The sequence below is a fragment of the Phaenicophaeus curvirostris genome, chromosome 4 (genome assembly GCF_032191515.1).
Source record: "Phaenicophaeus curvirostris isolate KB17595 chromosome 4, BPBGC_Pcur_1.0, whole genome shotgun sequence".
NCBI lineage: Eukaryota > Metazoa > Chordata > Aves > Cuculiformes > Cuculidae > Phaenicophaeus > Phaenicophaeus curvirostris.
In genome coordinates, this window is record NC_091395.1 from 66,894,606 (window position 1) to 66,921,192 (window position 26,587).

At 37.4% G+C, this 26,587-nt stretch overlaps 1 protein-coding gene across 2 annotated transcripts in view; it reads left to right on the plus strand.

Annotated features, from left to right (window-relative positions):
- Positions 1–262: 262 nt before the first annotated feature.
- SH3TC1 (SH3 domain and tetratricopeptide repeats 1) overlaps positions 263–26,587 on the plus strand; it is a 34,092-nt gene continuing 7,767 nt past the window's right edge. Inside the window, exons 1-12 of one of the 2 annotated variants that reach the window (XM_069856373.1) lie at positions 263–368; positions 6,686–6,937; positions 9,358–9,432; positions 11,635–11,762; positions 14,850–14,955; positions 16,772–16,915; positions 17,576–17,753; positions 18,544–18,617; positions 19,458–19,653; positions 20,524–20,651; positions 22,798–22,839; positions 24,440–26,128. In XM_069856373.1, the coding sequence (XP_069712474.1) occupies positions 6,730–6,937; positions 9,358–9,432; positions 11,635–11,762; positions 14,850–14,955; positions 16,772–16,915; positions 17,576–17,753; positions 18,544–18,617; positions 19,458–19,653; positions 20,524–20,651; positions 22,798–22,839; positions 24,440–26,128 (2,968 nt within the window). In that variant the 5' untranslated portion in view covers positions 263–368; positions 6,686–6,729. Of the gene's footprint in view, positions 369–6,685; positions 6,938–9,357; positions 9,433–11,634; positions 11,763–14,849; positions 14,956–16,771; positions 16,916–17,575; positions 17,754–18,543; positions 18,618–19,457; positions 19,654–20,523; positions 20,652–22,797; positions 22,840–24,439; positions 26,129–26,587 lie in introns of those variants that run through there. The other variant, XM_069856374.1, reaches the window with a different exon arrangement.

The window sequence follows — 26,587 nt, forward strand, 5'->3', positions numbered from 1 at the left end:
TCTCAGGGAGCCTTTTAGCCACTAATATGAAATGCCAATGTGAATTATTGCTTTGCAAAGCAAGAGTGTGTGAATGAACCTTCCAGCACACTTGATACGTTTCTGCTTTGCACAATGGAATTTAGTGGCTCTACTTGAAACTTGTGAATGTTTCTTTTTTTTAAATTAAGAAGGTTTTGAATTAACAGTAGAGGTTAATAGACAACTTCTTGTACTTGCCACATCCAAGCTAGGCTGTGCAATCAACAGGAAAGATAAGGAGGTCAAACAGGAAGAGCTGTGCTGGAGTCAGTTTTTAGCAGAGCTGAGGAAGACACAGATCTGCCTGCTCTCTACCAGCATATTATAGCGAATCAGACTTGAAAAAGGTAGGAGAACTCCTGTGCTTTATGGCTGTGTATCCATCTTTTGCTGTACTTTAGTTATACGTGGTATTTGACCGTAGCCTTGTTGTCAGCATGTTAGAACTGCAGCCGAAAGGGCATAAATTCAGTAGTGGTGTGCCAGTGATTAAATGACTGGAAAACATGTGTAAATGTGACCTGTCATGCCTATGCTGAAAGTTCCTGTGCTGCTCTCTGTTCCCTTTTCTAGTTAAGTGTTGTATGTGCTTAGCTGCTGCTCAGTAACTAAAGCATTCCTCCTACTTTGTTTGAATCTCTGCGCTAGCTGCCACAGGCTGAACTCTGTCAAATATACCACTCAAAATCAAGTGCTGAGATTCACAGAGGCCTTTTGTAGTTTTCTGACAGTGATCAAATTTTTCTTTAAAGCACCCCTAATGTTTATGCTTATTTTTAATCAGCTATGACATTGTGGAATTTAGTTTAAAATTTTCGGTACCTACACTTGGGAATTTTGGACTTATGGTGCTTTCAGAGCTGGATTGAGGGTGAAAAGTGTATTTCAATGCTACTGAGGTATGAAGAAAATTAATTGTAAGAGAGGATTAAAATATCTACAGGTTCTTTTTGTTTGTAGACTAACTGTGAACAATGGTATTGCTTGCAACATGGTTTACTAAGGATTTCCAGCTGGTCTAAAGTTACTTCAGTGATAAAGGAGTCAATCTTCCATTTTTTGAGAATACTCAGATTCCTAAGTCTGTTTACCCTGATTACATATCTGCTTTACTTTTCTGTGTAACACATAGCAGCAGTGGGGGAAAAAAGTGTTAGGTGTTGTCTATACAGACAGTACATAATATGGATGGGATTTTTTTAATTCATGCCTGTGACTGCATTTCACAGAGATCAAGGCTGTGATTTACTCTCTCTGGGGCAAAGTTTATAATCTTGGCTGTAAGATATTTGTAGTCTAATGTGGAAGATGTGAAACAAATGTGAGTTGAAACTAGGGATAGAATAATAAAATAACTATTTTAGCTTTAGCATATGGGAAAATGACCTAGATTAACTTAAGGCAGTACTGTTGCAAGACTGAGGTATTGTATGACATGTGGAATATAAAGGAGATGAAGCAGAGTAGAAGAGCAAGGGCATGCACAGAGTCAAATATCCTTCAAGTTGAGGTGATGCAGGCTTCACTAGCTGTCTTGCCTGATTTGGAGCCCTGAAGAAACACAACACAGCTCACGAGCAATGTGAAAATTTGTGGTCTTCCAGAGTTCTGCTGTCTCAGGTACAGCAACAGTGGTTAGAAGAGTCTGGAGACTTTCAGTTTAAAAAGAGTTGCCCTGATCCACCAGGGGCTCAGTAGAGATGAGATGAGGAGAGAAACAAACAGTAGCTGGTGCTTAGTTTCTTTAGATGATATAGGAATTGATGAACAGGGGCAGTAAACTTATGCCATCCAGGAGGCTTCCAGACATATGAATGTTTCCATTATTATATAAGTAATCCTTTTGGGATAAATTAATTCAACTTTGCTCTCTGGCTATTTCTCCAGCACTTCCATAGCACTCCTGTACGACTTTAAATAATCCTTGACTGAATTTCCATGCCTGTGAAACTACAGTGGTAACTTGAAGCTAGGTGTTAATAAATTCTCCTGAGCCTCCTAGAGGAAAGATGAAGAATACAAGAGGAATATTATATTGCATGCAATAGGCAACTGGTTCAAATACAGCTCATTTTCGTGTCATGGGCCCTATTTTTGTACTTAGAAATATATCTTTAAAGAGAGAGAGACAGAACCTGTTCAGTGGATGTTATTAGTTTTCTTCTTCAATCCCCTTTAATGGGAGAGAGTTGAGGGGAGATAAAGTATTCCTGTCATACAAAACTCCTCTTAAAACAACAACAAAAGTTAGGGAAAAAACCCTACTCAACGTGCATAATTAGGGAAATGGAAAATGTTGAGCTATATGCTTTTTCTTCTGGCTAGCTGTGTTTTGAAAGCTGACATAAAGGCACTCAATGAAAAGGAAACAGCAACAGAGGGAAAAGCATGATAACAGAATTGTTGTATTTAACTTTCAGTAGGAAAAAAAGTGTCATATTTCCACCTTGTGATCAACAGCTGTTAAATACAGACCTTTCCAGCATGCTGTGCCCTGTGAGAAGGTAAGGGGAGGGTGGAGTGGCCTTCTGAGCCTCATAAGCCTGGATAGGTTGTATCAATGGCTCTGTGCAGGGCAGCATGTCCAGGGAGCTCAGGCTGTGGGAAGGGGTGACACAAGTGGACTTGTAGCATTCCTGTAGGAGTCATTGAGCTATCCAACATCTGCCTCCCCTCTCTCACTGCTCATCCCCACTACAAGTGGCTGCCTTAGAAAGTGAGATCAGTGGGGAGTGCCACCTCTTGCTTGAATGACTTTTGAATAGAGATTGGCTCCTGATTTGGAAAAATGGAAAGATCATTAAGTTTTATGTCAAACATCCTGCACTAAAAATGAATTTCTTGGTCAAGCTTCAAAGAGCATGAGACAAAATAATTTTTTGTTAGTATAATGGCAAGTTAGCAATATAGGATTATGAGAAACTTCTAATGATGAGAATGACTTGAGCATTGAAGTTTAATATTCTCTAAATCTATTTTATAGTGGTTGAATGCTTTTCTTTGGTTTGGTGCCACTGAATCTGCTTTAATTTGTACTGGAACAGTTTAATAATTGATGAGAAAGCATGAGCATAATAAAAATGGTGACTATACCATAGCATTGCTTGTATGTTACCATTATGCTCCTTAGGGTACTTACATGCTAGTCAAAGGTAGATAATAAAAAGGGCAGAGAGGTGATGCAAAATTCTATGAAATCTTTGTGAATTGGGACTAAATTTGTATCACTTAAAATATATTTAGATGCTAAATAAACATCAAGAAGGGCCTAAGTAGACTAGGTGTCTAGCCACAGGGAAGTTATTTACTCTCTTGTTCTCAGTGCTTATACAGAGCCACATGGGTTTATGTTTGATAGTTAAGGCAAACACCCGTATTGGTGGATGAAAAGCTGGACACAAGCTGGCAATGTCTGCCCAGCCAAGTAGTCCAACCATATCCTCAGCTGCATCAAAAGAAACATGACCAGCAGGCCAAAGGAGGTGATTCAGCCCCCCTACTCTGCTCTTGTAAGATCCCACCTGGAGTACTGCGTTCTGCTCTGCAGTCCTTTGTGCAGGAGAGACATGGACTTATTAGAGCAGGTCCAGAGGATGCCACAAAAGTCATCAAAGGAGTGGAACACTTCTGTGAGGAGAGGCTGAGAGAGTTGAGAGAGTTGGGGTTGCTCAGCCTGAGAGTGTAAGGCTCCAAGAAGACCTTATAGCAGCCTTCCTGTGAAGAAAGTTGAGGACAAACATGTTAGCAGAGCCTGTGTGACAGGAGAAGGCATAATGGCTTTAAAGTAAAAGAGGGTAGATTCAGAATAGATATAAGAAAGAAATTTTTTACCATGCGGGTGGTGAAACACTGGCATGGGTTGGCTGGAGAGGTGGTAGATGGCCTGTCCCTGGAAACATTCAAGGTCAAGTTGGATGAAGCTCTGAGCAACCTGGTCTACTGGAAGATCTCCCTGCTTATTACAGGGAGAGTGGGCTACGTGACCTTTAAAGGTTCCTTCCAAACAAAATTATTTTATGATTCTAATCTATGATTAAAGATGGGAAAGGGATCTGTAGAAGAGAATATGATTGTAAAAAAAAAAAAATAAATGTTTTTGAGATTTTAATTATCATTCTGTCTATCTTGGAAGAGCCAAGGGAAAACATTGATGAAAACATACCATTTTACCTTTTCTTTGACCCATTCTGATTTTTTTCACTTAGTTTAAGGTCTGAGATACTATGACTCAATCTTCTTAAACACATCATATCCATTTTGATTCATTCAAATGTCCTATATAGTCTTGCAGCACCGTGCTTTATAGGTTCATTCACAACCCTGTTTGAGTACATTACCCTTAGCAACATGTGCTGATGCACAAAACGTGAAAAGTTAACCGATACATTTTCTCCAACTCAACTAAATTCTAAGTATATATTTACTTTCCTAAATTTTGTTGAGGATGATATTTCTGCTCCTAGATAGAAGCTGATGGGAAATATTAATATTCTGAACACTGAATTTAACTTCTGGGATTAAAGAGAATCCTGATCTAAAAATAACAACTGGCTTTGAAATTCATAGAAAAATGTAATTTAAGCAACAACCTTTGGAGTTTAATTATCTCTACTATTGCCATATTTACATCTGCATCAACAGGAGATACCATTATTTACAAAATACATACAGATGAGTGTGTAGTTCTTGAGCGTGAAAATGACAATGTATTACATATAATCTTGGTACTGTACTGAAAAGAATGGTGTTAACTACTGTCATTACTTTAAGGAAAAGATCAGCTATACAAATGGAAAAGCATATCCGTCATGAAGTGAGTTTGGTCTCTGGCACACCAGTATTTTTAGTCATGTGTAGCTAGGTCATCAAGTTTGATACGCAGTTTTCCAGGGAAGTCAGAAAAGGGAAGCGAGATCCGAAGTCAGAACTACAACATTAACTAAATATGTTAGTGAAAATACTCCTTCCTAAGACAAGGTATCAAAATAATTTGTGTTTGAGTTACTCTCTGTCTCATAGGTGTATATAGGAATTTATACACACAACTTGTTACACCACAAAGCATCTTTTGAAAATCGGCCTCGCTGCTCTAAAAGGTACTTTCAAGTAAATGGCATAATGGGCCAATGAAAACATTAGAACAACATCCAGCCTGTGTTTCTTCATACTTCATTAATGTATGTGTTTGTGGGTAGAGATGGTTATGATTTAATTCTCTGAGTTGATTAGACTACCTATGAGTATACCTTACTACTTTTTAATAATTGCATAACATGCTACTGTCTACAAATAGCTTACTGCTTATTCAAGAGCTCCATGGGCTAAAGGTTTCAATGACTGCAAAACAGAGTATGAAAGCTGTGCAGGCAGTTTGCTGCCTTGTCTCGTGTACCTGCCTTCCATGGCAGGCAGCTAGGAGCTGTTGCCACTGTTCATGCTGATGCTCAGTTTGCTGAGGTTTATGGATCTATGACCTGAAGCTTGGAGGGTGAGAAGTGTTGGAAGAAGTAAGGTAGAACAATGTTTTGGGATACCCCACTGCGTGGTGAGCAGAGAAGGGAGAAATTTCCAGATCCCTCTGGAGGCAAGGGATACTAGGTGACCAGACACTAATCTGAGGTTTTGGTAAAGCAAAAGCAGTCTTCCATCAACAGCTTCAATTTTAACCAATTTCTGCTGGGAAGTAAATGAGAGAATAAATATCACGAAGATTACAAGCTTTTATATTCATAATTAATGTAGCTTGTTAATGAGTATGGCTGGAGTAAGCACAGAGGAATTTGGATTCAGTCCAAGTGACGTGATTAAAGTAAAATCTATTCTGTGGCTTTATGCAATCAATTAGAGATACACAAGAGGCCACTGAGGAAATGGGTCTAAATATCAGTGGGGCATGTGCTGGCTATGAGTCATTCCCTTTGCGGTTGCATTGGCTGATGACCTGGCTTCACTTTCCTGAAGCTGAAGCATCTCATGCCCAGGAATTGGGGTTGCAGGATGTGCACATCAGTGACTGCAGAGGGAGCAGTGAAGCTTGCTCCCTCTTGGGCTCTGCTTACATTTCTATTCCTTTCTACTGATGTGTATGCCAATGGGAGTCCTGCTGCCAGGTTCGGACTCTAGTTACAGTAAATCACTCTACTGCAAATAAATCTTTGGATCCTTGCGTGCCAATCTTCCTGCGCTGTAGGTTCCTGCAGTGAAGTAATTTTTTAGCTGGATTTCTAAAACATATTCCTGCTTGTTTGAATTAAGCTTGCAGTACCCGTTCCATTCTTTTCACCTTTAAGAAAAGATGTTTTTCCCCTGCATTGCCTCTGTTAATGTCAATGATGCTGTCCTTTGGAGATTCTGCATTAAAGCTGGTCAAGAATGAGTAATTAGCAGTAGGCACAAGCACATTTCACTTCAGGCCTTGGATTGCTGCTTTTAGTCAAATCTATTGCTTTGTTGCCAAAGCAATGATACCACCTGACTACAAGAGCTTTTTTTCTGGGATAAATTTGGATGTTACACAACAATTTCTCTTTAAGAGGTCTAAAGCAAATAATTTAATGTATATTACAATGTAAATAACTCCTGTGGGAGAATAACAGTTCTTGAATTTGTGCTTGTATTCTGAGATTTTTAAGAAATATGTTCTTGTTTTCATTTTCCACCTCAGATTATTGATAATGTTACTAGCATCACTGTGAGGGACTGCAAACTATGGAGAGTTTGGGAAAAGCAGAAAGCACGTCCATGGTCAGCACTAATGCCATCATCCCTTGTATAGAGCAAAAGCAAGATGAGAACTTGGAGGGGAAAGAAATGGAGCAGGGCAGGTGGAGATCTGACTGGAAACACGCAGAGGCCAATGCTGCTGTCAGCACTGTCAGGAATGGAGTTGGGATGGACACACCACAAAAACAAATACGTAAGACCTGGATCAATATCTCTTGGTCACTCTGCTCTTGACTTTTCTGTGCGTTTGAATTAGTATGTTCTTTAAATGTTGCTTGCTGTGCACAGGCAGAGAACTGTCATGTGTTTTTCAGCTGGGCTTTTTTTTTTTTTAAGTACACTTAGAATGTTAAATTCAACAAAACAAACAGCTACATTTCCTCCAGTGTGATGCTGCCTAGATTGGAGTGTTGAATGATCCATACTGTAAATCACCTTGGACAGACAAAGAGATTACCTATTATATAAGATAAGCCATGATGAAAATTATCAGAACTCAAGAGCCAGAATACTGAAATATAAGTTTTGTCTAGCACTTTCTGTTATGATCTCTAAGATCCAGAAGTAAAAATTATTTAGACTGCATGTTTCATAAAATTCTAAGATTTCTGCTTCTCATCAAAAGATGTAATAATATACTTATTTTTCAGCAAATGAAACCATACTTCATGCAGTAAAGACATGCAAGTTGGAAACACTTATTGGGTGGAAGGGTATAGTGGCATAGGTAGTTTTGAGCAGGCTCTTTCTTGAGAACAGGCCTGAGAACTGTCTGAATATGAAGATACTTCAAGCAGTCATGGAAGAACTATTCCATTTTAGATTATATGTCCTATAGCTTAGACAGTGTCCTGTTCACAACTGCGACTCTACTGACATCAACGAATACTGGGTACAAACATCCTAGGGCAGTATAAAGTTTCTCTTTAGCTTGCCAAGAAGTATTAGGAATGGGGTACGGAGTTCCCGTTAAGTTGTTGAATTGAACTATAATACTTAAAACAGTCTTAATGTTTAAAATGTATTTGTATTACCTCTTACGCTTTTGCTCAAATTTAATAGCAAACTATTATTTGAAATTAAATTCCCATGAGTAATAAAATGCTTGCTCATAGTTTTTGCTTTCTCCTACAAGTCACAGAAATTAGGTTTAATTTTTAAACAATGTATTATCCACAGGGTAATGGTGCCTCAATAAATACCTTTCAGGTAAAAGCCATTATCTGATAACATAGAAATAACAGTAACAGCAAGTTCACACATAAAAAATATATTCTAATTAATTGTCCTTAACAATTTTTAAAAGATGATCAAAGCAATTGATCACATGTTGTCAAAGTTTTGCCTATTGCTTTGTTTGCTCTTCTGACTAAAACAAGATAAAGCAGAACTACAACTAAGTATTGCCCCAGAAGTTGTGGGGAACTTGAATTTATAATGTTCTTTAAATACAGCCAGACCACACTGTAGTATACTTGCTATCAAAATTCTATTTAAAAAGAAATATTGTTGCATCCAGAATAAAAAAAAACAACAATCAAGCAAAAAAAACCCCCTAATGCCACTGTCAAACCCTCAACTAAAACCCAACAAAACACAAGGTGCTTGGGAATTGAAACTTCCAATTCTAGTATACACTAATAACTGGCCTTGAAGATGATGTTTGTGCTACTTGCTGCCTTTTTTTTCTGAAACAGGAAAATTAGATATTCATGTGTTCTTATTTACTTGTGTGACTTTGTTCATGTAATGTCAACAGATGTACTCAAGGGAAGATGCAGAAGACTTGGAAATTAACATGTTGCACTATATTACAAGCTTTATTTCTTAAAAGCAGAGTTGCACAGGAGAATGTCTTGGGATACATAAAAGTTGCTTCAGAAGTTTTCTTTTACAAATTAAAGATCTATCCTTCCCACTTGTATTCTAAGAAATATTGAGCCTTGTCTTCACTGATTTTTGCTAAAGGAAGCTTGAGAAAATGGAATTGTTTGGAGTGGATGTTTCTTCAGCATAAAAATGTATAATTTCCAAAAGGACTGGAAGAAATATAGGCCAAAAAAAGAAAAAGGCAGATTAATATTAGTATGAAATATATTAACTTTGTGTTATTTTTCTAAAACTTGAAATCAGTTGGTTTTACATTACCCCCTTAAAAGTGTTAAGCTTGTAACAAACTAGGAGAAGGGTTATTTCTTTCCATGTATAAATTGGTACAAGGCACTTGCATCGTTGCTGATTTATACCACTAAAGCTAGTATAGGTGCGAGGGAAGAGAAAATGAAGTCTGTTCTTTGCTCCCTCCCACATGAGACTTCAGTTTCCTGAGAGGCTCACTGTCCACCAGTTCTCCATCATCTTGAAGCTTCACATGAAAATGATGAAATCAAGATGTAACTTCTTCCCCACTGGAGGATAAATGATCTTCAGATGCTGCTTGTGTCATTTTGGGGATGATATAGCAGGAAGGGGGGGTATTTTCTTTTAGTCATTATCCAGTGCACCAGATGCTTTTGAAAGTGTGAGGTTTTGTTGTTTTGTTTTGTATATTACAATGTGATTTATATGGACTTAGAAAATGCCCTTAACCATTTCTTTCATTTATCATAATAGATTGTTCTCAAAGTGAAAAATGCATAAATGTCAGTTCAAGGACCCCTCCTAGTCAAGCAGAGAATTTTCCAACTGGTAAGGCATTTTCTTCCATAATATCTTGTAGATATAATGCTTTAATGATTGCTTACTTTTGTAATTGAGACAACCACATCAACATTTGCAGTCATCACTCCTGTAACTTTACAACATGCTTCATGGTACTTGTGAAGTGTCCAACTTCTACATAACATTTGATGAGAATTTCTCATAAAAAGACAGAAATAACTTATTAACTGCTATAAAAGCCAAAAATAATTTATGTACTGTATTGTAACGGGTAATAAAAAAAGAAAAGCAAATAAAAACTTCATTGCCTATTTTATGTATAAGTTTCAATTCTTCAAATGTCTTTGTTTGTAGCCTTTTAAAGTCTTTATTTTTTTTAATGCTGTATTTTTAAGAAATTGCAATTGAGTGCAGTTCTTCAGTAAGTAGGTACAGCAAAATTCCCTTCTGGAGGGCTTATGGCCTGTTCTGTGAATTGAGAGTCTAGTCATGTTTCCTTTCTCTTGTTTGTAGGGGAAGAGAAATAAACATGGGAAAATACACACTGGTATATGCTCTGCTTTCTGGCTTGACCTGACAAAACCTATCAGTGGTAGACAATCTCCCCCAGGCATATGTTATTTGTGGTTACATTATTTGTGCTTTTGTATGTGTTTGTCTCACTCTGTACAGAATTTTGGCTCTTCTTACCTGAGGGTATGGATCAGAGCTTACAGAAGCAGACAAGAATATTATCATAGGTGCAGTGGGGTTTTGGGCCATGTTTCATTTCCGTAAGGCATTATTAATAGCTCTTTCAGTAGAAGCAGCCATATTTCAGGTGTTCTAATTCAATGTAATCATTATTTCACTAACATTAAATTTATGTAAGACTTAAGATTTAGCTTGGAGTCAATTTTATCACGTAAAACAAAAATTTTGATTTTTAAGTAATAGTCTTCTCTTGTGCCACCATCTTTATGACTTCAGGTAAAATCAAAAGGTCAACAATACTGCTCCTAACAGTGATCTGAGTAGCATTCAAAGAGCCTAGTTTTCTGGTCTTTGTACTGACAGTTGACCTCGTAACCGCAGCTTCAATGGGGAGGAGTGTTGTAATTCAGTACCTGCTGTATATTTCTAAGTCACCCTTCTTGACCTTAAAGTAATGAGTAATTTAGGCACAAGTCATCATAACACTCCTGGAGACATATAGGAAGCCCTCTGAAAGCCATTTAAGATGAAGCGTATTAGACTAGAATGCAAAAAATATGTATGCTACCTAAATAAAATATGAAACTTGAAGGAGTTGGAATATTTTAGGATGTACAATGATCCCTTTTATTGCTAGAAGCATGACCTAGTTCCACACTTGCAAATGAAACTCTTCCTCAGTGGGTATTATTGGCTCATATGTGCTCATCTAAGTAGCTGAAAACTTATGAATATGATTTACTGTTATTGAGTTAAATTAACAGACATGCAGAATGAAAGCAGCTTTATCAAAGATCCTCTTTACCTGAGAGAAGCTCACTTACACTGTGCCCTTAGCTGCAGTAAAATTTCTCATAAACAGATGTCAAGATCTGAGAACAGGTAACCAGATTCTTTCAGATGTACTGGGAAATTATGTAGGTGAGCTTTTAGTTTGTCTTGGTTGGTACTGCTCAACTAAGCTGAAAAGCTTTTTCAATATTCGCTTCATAGGAGCCTTCTGAAGTTGTGACATGTCAGATAACCATGAATTTAAGATTAGCATGAAGAGTTGTTGTAACATACTGAATTATCTATGGGTTTTTTGTTTGTTTTTTTTTTTTCAATTCCAGCACCTCTTTGCCTTAATTTTTAAAATGTGTGGGCTATTTGGAAATCTGGACATGTTCTCAGTATCCGAAGAGCTGTCTAATTTGATAAATTACCAGTCTGTTTGCTTTTTTCTTCTTCTCTCTTGTCTGTGCCCAAGTGTGTCAGTTGTGTCCCAAAATTTCTACAGGCTTTCACATTGCTGTTCTTTGTATAGCTGTAGCCTTTATTATGCAACTGGGAAAAATTCTTGTTTTGTGCTAGGCTACTATTTCTACTGGATAATAAAAATGAAAAAGAAGCATGCAGTAACGCAGTTTTCTGTGTGTCTGTTTCTGATGCTGAAAAATAGTTCTTTATGTGGATTCTGTGATCTTAAGTGATTTTCTGGTTCTCCGAAGCTGATTCACAAAACTTGTAGCATTCTAAATGGTTATCCTCCACCAGATATCTCCTTGAAGTTAACAATGGTAAGACGGAAGAGTGGATGTCCTGATCCTGGACTCCAAAGACAGCTCAGAGGGAAGCTCCGCCTTGTGGAAAATGACAGCAGGAAGGTGATGGCAGTTTTCAGTGTAAGTCAATTACTTGCAAATTGATCCATTTATTCAGAGAATACAGTCTGTGCTGCTGAAGTAATCTGTGAGATATTTGGATTCTGTTTCCATCTACAAAATGTTTGCAAAATGTTTGAAGTTGAGTGCCCAGAATTTCCCATTGCCCAAAACCATCTAGAGACACTGGAGATATTGAACCATTGAAAGTCTGGACCAAAAAAGTGACATAAAATAAATAAATCCAGCTAAATAAGGCATTGAAGGGTTTTATTTTAAATACTTTCTGCTCTGATTTGCGTCAAAGGAAATAATATTTTTCTAATTTTGTTTAATTTGCCTTCATATTGACTCTTCACTTCAGTTTCCAGTTGATTAGAATGATCTGGCATGCAGGTTACCCAGGAAGCCTACTGCTAAGGCAAAGAAGAAGTCTGAAGGAGGACAGCATAAATATTGGACTCCTAAGGCTATATGGCTATAGTTTTAAATAGCACACAAGAGGTTTGGTGTATTTTTATTACTATCATTAATTTGTTTGTATATAGGAAACCTGTCCTACAATCAATGAGGTTCACTATAAATACAATTTAAACTCTCCTTATTCCTCTTGATGAAAAAGCAGGATGATGCCATTTAACTTTGGGTGTCCCTTTTTGTCTGAGCCATGAGTTCCAGCTTTGTTTGCTAGCAGGCCAAACACTAAAGTCTTAGTTATGGCTTTGAGACCATCTCAGATGCATGTGTTTCTACATTATTTTCCTTTCGTGTGTTGCGAACACTCCATCACGAGGCTGCTGAGATTGTGGCTGTGGAAACAGTCTGTATTCTTGCTGCTCCACCCTGGCTTTTGCTCAGGGGGAGATGGAAAAAGGGAGAAGGGATGAGGAGGAGAAGGTAAACGGCATATGATTAGACTAGATTTATGGCCTTATGAAAAACAGACTGGGAAAAGGACTTTGCAGGAAGCAAGATTTATAATGATAAATTATCCTTAGAATGTTGTTTTGATATTCAGCAGTGCATAAAGCCATTGAGGCTGAGATATTTTAGCATGTGTTGGCAATTTATTAATAGATTTCAGGCTCTTATTAATATTTAATCTAGAGTAGAAAGAGGCATGCTGAAGATCAAAGCAGTGATGAGGCATGCTTGTTGAAAAGCCTGAAGTTGGACTTTAGTTTTCAAAAGGGAATTACTAATTTAATCTGTTCTTGTTGTGTGAATTGAAAATATAGAAGTTAAACAGAATTAATTTGGAGGTCTTTCAAATCGTGATAAAAGGAAGGCCACAGAGAATCTCCATCTTTTACTGGATGCAGGGAGAACAATACTAGCAAAGGAGGAGGATAAAGCTGAAGTACTTAATGCCTTCTTTGATTCAGTCTTTAATAGTAAGCCCAGCTGTTCTCCAGGTACCCAGCCTACTGAGCCAGAAGACAGGGAAGCAGAGAAGGACAAGGCTCCCATGATCCAAGAGGAAATGGTTAGAGACCTGCTTGGTCTATTAGACATTCACAAGTCTATGGGGCCAGATGAGATCCACCCAAGGGTATTAAGGGAGCCATTGGAGGTGCTCAGCAAACCCCTTTCCATCATCCAGCAGTCCTGGCTGACTGGGGAAGTTCCCCTTGATTGGAAGTTGGCAAATGGGTCTCTGACCCATTTACAAGAAGGGTTGGCGAGAGGATCTGGGGAACTACAGGCTTGTCAGTCTGACCTCAGTGCCAAGGAAGGTCACAGAGCAGATAATCTTGAGTGCTATCACACAGCACACATGGGACAAACAGGTGATCAGTTCCAGTCAACATGGGTTTATGAAAGCTAGGTCCTGCCAAACTAGCCTGATGTCCTTCAACAACAAGGTGACCTGCTTAATGGATGAGGGAAGGGCTGTGGATGTAGTGTACCTGGACTTTAGTGAAGCCTTTGGCACAGTTTCTCACAGTATTCTGCTTGAGAAAACTGGCTTCTGCTGGCCTAGACAGGCGAATCCTTTGCTGGGCAAGAAGCTGACTGGATGGTTGGGTCCAAAGAGTTGTGGTAACACAAGTGGTGTTCCCTAGGGCTCAGTGTTGGGTCCAGTTCTGTTCAAGATCTTTATCAGCGATCTAGATGAAGGGATTAAATGTACCCTTAGTAAGTTTGTGGATGACACTAAGCTGGGAAGAAGCATCGATCTACTTGAGGGTACTCATCTTATAAATTTCCACAGTTCCTCTTATTTCCCTGAAAGACCATAGCCAGCATCATTAGAAAGCTTTGTTTTTAAGCTACTAAGTGAAGTGCAACCAGACTGTATGTTACTGCTCTTTGGCTAGAATTCATCAAAATCTATATTTCTTTCATTTATTTGAAGGTTTATGTAGTTCTGAGTTTTAGCATTTCTGAAATTCATTCTAAATCCCATCATTATCATTTACAACAATCATTGCTCATCTTTGTTAAACACACAGTGTAATGCTACTCTAGCAACACAAACTAGTGCAAATGAGGAAAAAAGAATCTTTCAGCATCTTAAAAAACAAAATGATACTCCAGTATATTTAATTCTCTTGACCATGGAAAGAGTGAACTATGGAATGACTATTAAATGTCTCTTCTGGGACAAGACTGAAGCTACCAGGCAGCAGGTTCAAAGACTTGTCAAAGGTGGTGTGTTTTCATATATGTGCAGAGCTTTGACTCTATTCTACAGCAGAATGTTGTGGATCCTAAAATTTTAGAGGGGTCCAAGTGACTAAGAGAAATTTTAAGCTGCAGAACTCTAAATAGAGAATACTGGCCACTAGACATAGACATGTCTGAACCGGACAGACCTTTAGTCTCACCCAGTGTGTCAGTCCTGAGGTCTTAATTCCTCTGTAAATCAGCATCACTGGAGCTATTGGTACAATTAGTACAAAAAAAAGTATTAGAACTTGGCTCACTGTATGTTGGGGGTGTGTGCTAAAGAACGAATTTACGTAAAATCCTGGATGCTTTTCTTTAAAAAAAAAAATCCTTATGAATACATAGCATTTCATCATAATTGTTACCTTGTGAGAAATCGTGCTCAAATGTAATAGAATTGTCATTAAAATATTGGTTTTGATTTTTTTTTTTTAGGAGCTCTCTGCCAGACTGCTGTCTATTCATAGTGATCAAGACCTAATAGTGGTGACATTTAAAACTTTTGAAGAAATATGGAAGTTTCTAACCTACCACTCACTGGGTAAAGCTATTTCACCATGCTTTTTATTTTTATTCCTCTGCACATAATTTCTGATTGACTGGGAACTTGTTGAACAGGATTTTGAGATTCTTTGTATTAATTCCTAACAGCACTAAGTAATGTTCCTGAATTGGGTACTAGTGATAGGTCAGATGGTCTCTCCAGCCCTTCAAATGAACGTGCCTTTTTCCCAAAGCAGGTAACACCTATCATTCCTGGCAGATGTCTTGTAAAACTTAGATACTCCTGACTGAGATCATATATCTTCTTTCTAAGCAGTCTATTCCAATCCAGGTGGTTTTGTCCTGAAGTACAACTTGTGTTGCAACTTAAATGCTTTTACAGCTTTTTTTCTGCTCTCCAAAGACATGTTGAGGTTACTCCTCTTTCTTTGCAGAATGTTAATACCCATTTGGAGAGTTCTAATCTGCACTTCCACTCAGTGTTTTTTTCACTAGGAAAATCAACTCTAATTCTTATAGTCTTTCTTCACAGAGGGTATTTTCTAGACTTCTGATCATGCTTCCCACTGGTCTCTTCTAATTGTTCCATGTCTTTCCTGAACAGTAGTGAGCAAACTGGACAGAGTTGGTAAGACTTCAAAGGAAATATCAAGTAAAACAAAGATTGCTTCATGTGCTTTCCATACTTCAGTTCTCTTTCTAAATTGAGGATGCCTTTTGATTTGCCATTGGTTGGAGTTCTGTTTTTAATGTCCTATAACTTCACAGGTCTTTTATGAAGAATAGCATTTGATTCAGATCTTTGTCTCCGTTTTGCTCACCTGATTTTTTTTCACCTGTTTATGGACAGCTTATGCACATTACTATTGAATTTTCCTGTTTCCATCAGGCCAGTTTAAAATAATAAGCTTTGTTTTTAATTTAATGTTTGCTACTTACTTGCTATTTAGTATTTTAAAATGCTCTTTAGAGAACTACATGAAAATACTGTTTCAATCCAATTTTGTAGAGAAAGCACAAGTTGTTGTTTCTTCTTAGACAAAGCTGTGGCTAACATAGAATTGATTTAGCGTCTTCTACATACCAGAATAGCACTTTAATCACTGATCTGCCCACCTCTCCTCTTCATCATAACTTTTTTTCGCAAAGGATTTGCTCATGTATTAATGTTGGCCCTTTAAATAATAATCTGCTATCTATGCTATACTGAATATGACACACCAATCCAGTTCTCCCTGTAACTATCTCATAGCTTTCAAAGCCCTAAATCCTAATGTAAGGTGTTCCAGTTTCCAAGGTTAAGTACTACCTTATTGTGATTTACATTACTCTAGTATGCAGCAGCATCCCAGTCAAAAAGGAACTCCATGCCTGATTCCCAGGCACAGTATCTGCATAAATCAGCACAGCTGAGTTGGGCAACAGAAATTTATAAAGAGATTATTTTTTGAGATTCTCTCCACTTACCTGTTAAGTGGTGCTATGTACCTGTTGCTCAAAGCTTGCTAGTGTAGCTCAAAGCTCTTTAAGACTGCACGCTTTTCAGATTTTGCTAAGGTATGGGGAACCCTCATAAGGGAAGGACATGGTCTGCTTTTTCAGCAGGATCAGGCATGGAGAAGTTGTGTGCCTTTTAGGTTTAGTTTGTGAGAGCTAAGCATTAAAAGTACCTGTAATGCATGTGATGTAATGGATGTAATTTTGCCAATACTATGCAGTAAAATTAGTTATACATTGTGGGTTTAGCAATAATGAATATCTGAATGCCTACCCCAGTCTCTCCCGTTCTGAAAGGTTATTTTCTTGCATAATACGGTAAAACTGCAAAGAGAACAAATTATTTTTTTTTCTAGGTTTTATAAATCATTGCATAGAGAATTTATTCCTAGATCAGTCTTTCTGGCTCTGCTCTCAAGAGGAGGAAGAAACAGGCATTGAAGTCAGTATAAATGAAAAATCATTAAATTTGATGTACAGAAGCCTGCTAGCACAGGAAGGTAAGGAAGATGTACATGCTAATGCTAAATTCAGAGAAGCACCTTTATTTAAAGTCATAAAATCAAACATTAAGACCTATTCAAATACTTAGTGAAGTTGAAATTTAAATGTATTCACTCCAAATGCATCAGAAAGAGAAGAGAAAGGAACTGACTCAAATCATGTTCAGTAAGATCATAGAGGGATTAGAGAAATTCACGTGCAGCTGGTCCAAAAATGGATACCAAAAGGATTAGGGAGGGATGTATGTTCCAATTTGCTTAATATTATTGCATATCCTGGAGATGTACAGGAGAAAGATTAGAGATAGTTCCCAGGCTCATGTGTTTCCCCTAAATAGCATCACCTGCTGCTACTGTCAGAGACAGAATGACAGGCTAGACAGACAGATCGTTGATTACTGCAACAGGAATGTGCAAAATGTTGCAGCAGAAGAAGGTGCTACACTTCATTGAACATGTCAGCTCTGCATTTTCTTTACTGAAAGAGAAACTAGACAGGAAAGAATGAATAGCTGACAATAAAAAAAAAAAAAATCTTGTGAAATTCCAGATTTTCAGTCTCTGGGTATTAGAGATACTCTTGAAGCCAGTTTTAATGCCTGTATTACATTAAAATATTTACATAAAATGACATCTGCTCCGTTGCTTTCTTTGTAGGGGAATTTTTTGTTTTATGTCCTAACAATCAGATAAGAAGGATAAAGGCTACAGACAATGAAATAGACAGTCATTTTGAGACTGGGGCTTTTACTGAAGATGTAACAGGTGAATCTGTGGATGGTGATGTGACCATGCTGTCTAATGCTTCTCCAGAGCCACTGATCCCTTTTCATCAGTATGTACCTGACTCTACTACCTATTTTATATGCATCTATTTCATATGTACATGTCTGCTTAGACTCGGGTGTCTTGAAATGATAGCTTGTTATAGAACATCTATCTTCCATGAACACTGAGAACAACTGCTCTATCTCCTTCCATACCACACAACTGCAATTAATTCAGATGCCTATGGAGCAGCATTTAAAGCTGGTATACCATCTTATGAGTTAGATATTGCTTTTTATCCTGAGTCTGAACAAAAATATTAAAGTTTCTAGACTAAAATATAAAGCGAGAATTTTCATTTTTTAGGATGCTTGGAAGTACGAATATTAACAGGTGGGATGCTTGGAAACATGTATGATAGAATACTAGCAGTATTTTTACTGAACACTGTTGACAAGAGCCAACCGCCTCCATAATGCAGTTTGTTTCAAGTTCATACCCAAGCTCCCAATTGCTATGAAGTCAAAATTACATCAACGGACTTTTCAATGGACTCAGCTCAGGAATCACGATAAAATTGTTCATTTTTAGTACTCTTAGGATTTAAAAAGTTAGAATTTTTCTATTGACCTTGGGGAGGGAGAAATTGCATGACTTTTTCAGGTTTGTTTGAAGCAACGCTTCTTTACTACTGATATTACTCAAAACATAGCTGTCTGAAGTGTTTGGACAGTGCTGAAATTAAAAGATAATTTTGGGAGGGGTGCATCTGTTTTCAAATGGATTTAAAATATCACTGTCATAACATTTAGTCAAGTGTTAGTGTATAAAACTGCAATTTATTTTTCTACTTTCAGATGGTTTCTTAAAGGGTATTCTGTTCCTATTGATTCTACATACAAAACTGAATATAAATCCAATGGGAAAGTTGGTAAGAAACTCCTCTTGAAGCATCAGCATTAACCATCCCCCTGCCAAAGTTATTCTGTGCTTTTGTTAGGGCAGACTCTAAAAGGTTCAATAACTTTCTTTTCATTGTATCAGGATGGGGAAACAGCTTTCAAAATTACATTGTAGTTAAATTAGTGAGACCATAAATCTCTGCCTTAGTTGAATTAAACTCTAAAGGTTTATCTCCTGTTACTCCTCTTAAATACTGTGTGAAGTAGATGCAAAAAGTAGTAGAGTGTAATTAAGTTGAGGTTGCATCTTTACATTTGACAACAAACTTTAAAATAAAAAAAATACACTGATGTAGTTATGCTGGATCTTTCACATGTATACTGCTTTTTCAAGCACTGTCAGAGAAATAAAAAATGTATACAGATGGTCTAAGGTTAGAGAGTACATATAGGTTATTTTCTAGCATACGTCTCAGGTTTAATACTGCATATACTGCTATATAACTGCATATTTATCCGAGAGGGAATTTTGTAGTAGTTGGTTCAAATGTTTTTTACTCTGGTCCAAGGTCTGAGACCTTTATAAGAGGTAAAGTAGGGACTTTTCTTTTTGTTGCTTCATGATGGAATTTGCTATAATATTGGAAACGCTTTAGACTTCACTTTCTAATGGCTGGGAAATGAAGATTTTTATGCTGTTGTTTACAATTCTAATTGCAGTTGCTTTAAATCGTGCCACAACGGCTGTGCAAGTCACAAGTTCCAAGAATGTCTTTTGTTAAATATATTCTTCTGAGTTGCTATTCTATTAAGTATATTTGTATTGTTAAATTACTTTACCTGCAAATATGTGTCTCCTTATTGCACAGCAATGGGATCCTGTCTAGCTATGATGAATTATGAAAGTATTATGTCAGAAGAGATGAGCTTCCAGGAAGGGGACAAAATTGAGATACTTGGCTACTTCATTGAATGCATGGAATGGTTTCTTGGAAGACACATGTTTACTGGCCAAATAGGTTTTGTAAAGACAAGTCATGTTAAACTGGACTTATTTTTAAATAAGTAAGTGATATGCATTAAACTCATGCACAAAAAGACACTTAGCCTCTAGAGCCTTAAAATGCTGAACGTGAAACCCTGGTTTGCTTTTTGGGGTTTTTTTTATTTAATGACAATTGTCCTAGGGTGTATCAGTCAAACCCAGGGCAGTGAAATTGGAATATGAAGTTTGCTTAAATGTTGGAAAACATCATCAGCCTGTACCAGAGTTTCTTACTGGGAAGAGGGGGTGCTGTAGTTGTTTTACCTGGTTCAGTCTCTATTCTTTGGATCACAAGAAGCAAAAGGATTACATACAGAAGATTCTATTTTTACTGATTTCTTAAGATCTATGTTAAGGCATCCAAGTTCTTGTTTTGGTCCTACTCTTAATTACAGGCCTTAACTTATTTAAAATGTGATTCTTTCTAAAAATAATTGCTCATAATGTAGAAACCTCTAAAAACTGTGCATTTCAGTATGCGTTGGCACCATGTAAATAGCCTGCTCCTATTAATATGTCTGGACTTCTTGTGTGCTGAAACAAGGATTTCTTAAATGTGGTTTGCAGGTCCATTTGATGTGTGGCTTTAAGCTTATGTTAGAAAACCAATACCATAATGTCCTTAATGATTTTTGCTTTTAGTAAATTCTTTCATAAATTTCTATACCATGAAAAAGATAGATGTAAATCTTGCTGATATAGCAGATACTATTAGCTGCAAGCATAGCTATTATCAGGTTTTATGTATGTTTATAAATATGATTTATACTGAGGACCTATAATGTAAAGACTTTATTAATTTTCCTAACAAGCTCCAATTTGACTGATGCACAGCTCCTCAAGCCAAATCTTTTTTCAGACATCTTCAAAATTGCTCCTTTCTTTGTTAGACCACAAGACCTGGATTTTCTTGAACCAGAAGAGCTATCTTTTTTTACAAAAGAAAACAATTTGGAAGAAGTGATACTTTTGTTGAAACAATCCTCCATCACAGATGTTTGCTCTGTGTACAGAATAGGTAAGTATAAGCTTTACTCCTTTCCCCATTATAACTGATTTTTTTTTTCTTCTTCAATGAACCTTTACGCTTACTTTGAAATATCTTGGTATTCAATTTGATTGTAGATATGGCATGTAAAATTCCTTTACATCATCTTGGGTACTTTCCTGCTGATGCAAGACTTCTCCCAGCAGAGCATTTCCAAATGTTCTCGTAACCTTTTTTTGAGTTAACTAAACAACAGGGTTTTAAAAACTCTTATTGAGCTGATCTTATCTTCAAGCTTTCAAATGTCAGTGTGCTGTGTTAGGAAAGGCAGTAAGTTCTCCCAAATACTGCTGAATTTTCATTCATCTTAGGAAAGGTGATGTAATCATTATTGACAGCTAATGCAAACACACACCTCTTCATGCTTGATTTAACTTTTAAAGGTATATAAAGGTATAGAAAAATAGAGAAATAACAGCTGTTTCAAAGATGATGTAACTAAAAGTGTGTGGTTTTTCTTTGTATGAATAGATTTTGCTGAGTGCTCATGCATCACGTAAACTACTCAGGATAATTGGGATTTCACCTTTAAAGGCAGTGTAGTGTGGTGTAATATAATTGTCTTGCTGAGCTGAACAGGAGCATCAATTTCTTTTGCTACCCCAGGCTGTTCTGCTGTGATGCGTATGCCTGTCAAATACCTAACAAAGTTTTCTCTCCATTAGTGCCATCCTAAGAGACAGGCCTGTAGGCTGCAATTTGAACAGAGCCAGTCTGTAGGTTTGACTCAGTTGCGTTAGTTTAATTCTGCAAATCAGTGTATGTGTGAACAATAACTCAGGCATGTCAGACATGACAAATGCAACTCACGTCATGTGCAGAATGACTCCACATTTCACCGTGGTTGCTCAAATGAAAAATAAGGGAATAAACTCTCAGAGCTCTACTAGGTACCAAAACAGTCTCATAGACTTAATGGACATACTACTATTTTTGCCCGTTGTACATTTTTCACATCTCATCTCCTCCCTATTAAAACTGCCAACTTCTTTTTATGCCTTCCCTGTCTAATAGTACCATCTTGTACCACTTTTTCCTCCTAAATTGCACAATTGATCAACATATCTTGACTTAGCCAGAGCGATTGTTTTCAATATTCACTTGATGATTTGTTGGGTGATCTGAATTAAAAGGTTTTTGGTTCCTTCCATCTACATCAGTCTAATGAGAAGTATTTACTTATGAGGACTTCCTCAATTAGGTCTTCAGAGCATTAAGTTACAACTATCGTAAAAATCTGTGGCATTTGTCCACCAAACTCAGGGAAACTTTTAAAGAAAGGAGACCAGAAATAAACAGTCAGTGAGAGGTCAGTCTTAAAGGCTAGCAAAATAGTTTTCCATCCACTTAACTAGACCAAGTTCTGTAAGCCTTTGCTTCTAGATATATCCTTCGTAATATAAGTAGCACTTATATTGCATCTAGTATATGAAAGACAGTGAATATGGTCCTGAAATGCAGCATGACAACTGAAATATCTTAAGTAATATATTCTACACAAAACAGTAATGTTTAAAAGTTCTACAGACATACTATGTTGAAAGTTTTAAACTAGGTCTATAATAGTAATGTGTACAGAATTTAAAAGAAAAGCTACAGGGATTTTTCATCTGTATGCTATTGGTCACAAAAGTGTGAAACTCTTATTTACGCAAACTACTCAAAATAATTATTCCCTACACAGGAGTGACACTAAAACTCATTGTAGTGCTATTAAGGGCAATTTATTACCTCGTTTTAGGGGCAGGTTGCAGGGAATGATTGTATCTACACTGCCCACTTGTATTTTAATGCAACAGTCATACGTCCTTCATGCAGTACAAGCTGGCTTCAACTCTGTGATATGCAGATGTCTCCCACCTTACTGAGCAGGAGTAGGTGCATGATGGTAACCTTGTAGAAAGAAAGCAGTAAGCTGAATCAGCAGTAGGGTAAGTCCCTAGCATCTGTCAGCTTTGGGTCAGACTTGGGGATTTCTTTTCTTCCAAATTTCCAGGTCACATTCAATTCTTCTGACAAAGAATTCCAAACTAAAAAATAATGTTATTTCAGGATATTTTAAACTGAAAAAGAACTAAGATACCTTAACTAATGTGCTTTATTTTCTTTCTTACAGACCAATTAGAAGAACCAGAATTTCAGAAGGTCCATGAATGTGGTAATACTTCATATGCATACGCTTTTTACTTAAAATTAATGCAGCTTCTGATATTTTTGGTATCTTTACCAGCTTTCCTCTTTCTAGTGCCTCTTCACATTCTAACTTTCTTTGTTAGCTTTCCTGTTTTTTTCTGTAACCCTTTCTCACTAGGTTTTGCTATAAGATGTTGTGGGTTTTCACTGATGGCATGATCCAAGAAAGACATCTGATATCCAACTGCAAACTGTGACTTACTTGAACTGCTGTGACACACTCAAATGCACTACCCCTTGACCCCTCCGTATTGTTCAACAGGGCAAAATACTGTTTATGGGACACCTGGCAAGTACTGACTTTGAATTCTAGCAGATTTTCTATCTGCTAGAAAATTTCATCCCATAAATATATTTCTCAAAGGAGACATTTTGATGAGGTTGCAGAATTATTTTCATTTGGCATTTAGCTGCTAAGCTGTCACTATCATTACTTGTATTGTACTACGTTTTTCTACGTATCAGTTTTTAGACTTACGATTCTGCTGAACAGTTTCAGAAATGAGATTCAAAGGAAACCGAGCTCTAAATATGCTACTTCAGTAAACTCCTGCTGAGATGCAGCTGTAAGCTTACACTGACTAAGACTGCAAACTACATCCCTAGTCCCTGCCCTATTACCTTGCTGGATGACAGTGGGAGGGCTAAAGAAATGATGACATGTCTGTATTTTTTTATATTTGTAAGATATTCAGCAATGTTAGTACTTGGAGAGTTTAGATCAATAACCACATCAATTGCCACAAACTTTGTAATTTTGAGAAATTTAGTCTGTGCCAGCAGAGAATCAGAGTTGGTATTTGATTAAAGGAAGAAATCTTATTACACATTACGCAAGCCCATGCAGAGATAATGTGGACAGGAGAACAGGATCCTTGCAGGCACCCTCACAGCACTCGTGTGAGACTTTAACAAATTAAACAGTGCAGCCTTACTTGCCCTCCAGTCTAACCTGCCTTAGTTTTCTACCAGTATAAGCATACCCTTACTCACCTCCTGTGCACGCTCAATTTCAGAGTTCCCTTAGCCCTGAAGTCAATCTATGCCCTGAGCTTGGGCCCTTTATCAGCCTCTAGTTCAGACCTTAATTCTTTCCAGTTTCTAGTCTTCTACTGCTTACCAGTTAGTCTGAATTGTATTTCATATCTCTTTTGCTCATATAAACACAGAGAGAACAGAATAGATTCAGAGTATACTTTTTGAGTATATTCCTAGATGCAAACCAGTCTGAATTAAAGTTGGACTTAATTTGGATTAGTGTTGGATCAGACACAGGGCCTGGCTAGACAAGCATACTGATCAGCAGCTTGCTTATGGGAGGCAAGTCTCATTTTTCCCCACTCCTCCAGTCTCCTACAATTGCTCCTCCCCGATCCCTCTTGATGTCTCTCTTTCCCCACCTTTGGCTTGTCTCCTAGACATACTGATAAGAAAGTGCAGTAAGTTTACATAATATTTTTTCTAACAGCATCTTCTGCTGATGAAATGTTTTTGTTGGTGTAACAAAGATCTTTGTGTGCATGCAGACTTGAAGTTGTGATCTGTAACTTATTTTTGAATTTCAGAAATTCCATGTTCACATTCTAAAATGGGGTCCACTAGCAAGAATGGCAAGATAGAAGAATTCCTGAAGAACTTCAAGAATTTGGAGGCCAACCAGGCAGAAGAGCCAGCTGCTGAAGGAAAGGATTCTGCCAGCTCTCCAAACACGGAAATCTTTCCTCCACTTGAAGGACCTTGCTTCTATATATGTCAAGATGATAGTCAAGCATCTGACAATTTAGAGTTATTGTTACTATTCTTGAATAGGAAAGAGTATGACAAAAACTTCAAAAAACTGTATGATTTCTCTTATCCATTCATCAATAGCATGTTTTATGGGTTTTCAGAAGAAGAAGAACTGATTAGCTTTTTTAGAGCAGCAAGGGAAGCAGCAAAAAAAGCGGGTATGTCCTGGGCACTAGCAAGGCTGTGCTTTCTCTTAGGCAGGCTCAGTGTTAAAAAGCTGAAGTTTTCCCAAGCTCGAGTGTATTTTGAGGAAGCATTGGGAGCAGTAGCTGGAGGATTTAGTGATTTGTATTTTACAATTGCTCTTTATACAAATCTAACAGTCATCTATTTGACACAGAAAAACAAAGAAAAATGTGCTCATGTTTTTGACAAGGCTACATCTCTTCTCATGGGAATTCCCAACTACATTTGCAGTGCTGACCTGGAGTCAGATATTCTAAAGTACGCTCTGAAGAAGACAATTTTGAGCCAGAACAAACATGCAGAGGCAAGGGCATGCTTTCTACTGGCAAAGCATTACAGTGCACGCAAACAGCACGAAGAGGCACTGCCATTCTTGGAACGGTTTCAGATGTTGCTTAATGACTTGGGTTTTCAAAACAGCTTATCAAACAACTGTTATTTCAAACTAGCAGAGTCCTACAATGAGAAGTGTTTGCCTCACATTGTATTGAGTTGTATAAAGGTCACCCCTTCCCAGAGCTCCAGTAGTTTAATGGATTCCCTGAAAAGGATTGATTTGGTCATCAAAAATGCTCCCAAGATCTGTGGTCTGAGAAAACTTGAGCAAATACTCCCATCCCAAATTGCACCTTACCTCATCCAAGCACTTTCCTCTGCTGTAACTAGTGAGCATGAAGGACTACGCAGCACTATCTACCTTAGCTTAGCAAAACTGTACAGCTACCACAAACAGTATGGGAAAGCCATTGTTTACATGACGAAAGCACTGGACTCTGATGTTTCTGCTAAGCCACGACAAGTTATTAACTATTTGGTTTCTCTTGCTTGGCTATATATTCTTTACAGGCAATATGATGTGGCTTTATCCATTTTGAAGGCTGTTGTAGACTCTTCGTGGTGCAATCCTCATCAACTGGGCATTGCTTATAATATGCTTGCTATTGCTTTGAAAAGAACAAACAATACAAAAGAAGCTGCTGAGAGCTACTACAAAGCACTGTGTCTTTCAGAAGAGACTAATATGACCCATAACCAAGCTATAGCCCTGGCTAATTTTGGGGCACTTTGCCTGCATGTCGCAGCCAGCAAGCTGGCAGAACATTATTATATCAGGGCAGTGAAGCTATTCTGCAAACTTCCAAGTATGGACTGTGGCCAAGACTTTATACAAGTCCTCCTTCAGTTAGGATGTTACTATGTTGGTGGAACTCAAAGAGAAAAAGGGAGATTTTATTATGAATGGGCTTTTTTAGTTGCAATGGAGACAAGTCATCTGGAAAGTAAGTGCATTTTTTGTTTTTCTCTCAAAGGTATGGAAGTTACCCTGTTTGAGAATGTTTGTTATATAGGTATGTTATAGTTGTTCCTTAAACAACATTTTATGTCCGGTTATTGATAGCTATAAAAGTGATTGAAATCTTTGCTCTGTCCCATAATGGTGAGAAATAAATATGTGTTGCCTTGCTCTTTGGTGGTACTTAGGTTTGTCAGAAATTAAATGTTAATAAAAAACCTGAATAACTTATAAATTACTAAAAAGTCTAGAGATTTCTGTGTTAAATAATATTTAAAATAATTATAACATCATTGGTAGTACAAACAGCACCAGACACGAGTTTAAAGGTCTGAGAACAGAGATGTGGATTACTTTTCATAATAGTTGTATTTAGAAGCCCCATGCTTTAGTTATTTATTCTTACTGCTATGATTAAGGCTGCATATATACATAAGGTGACTTA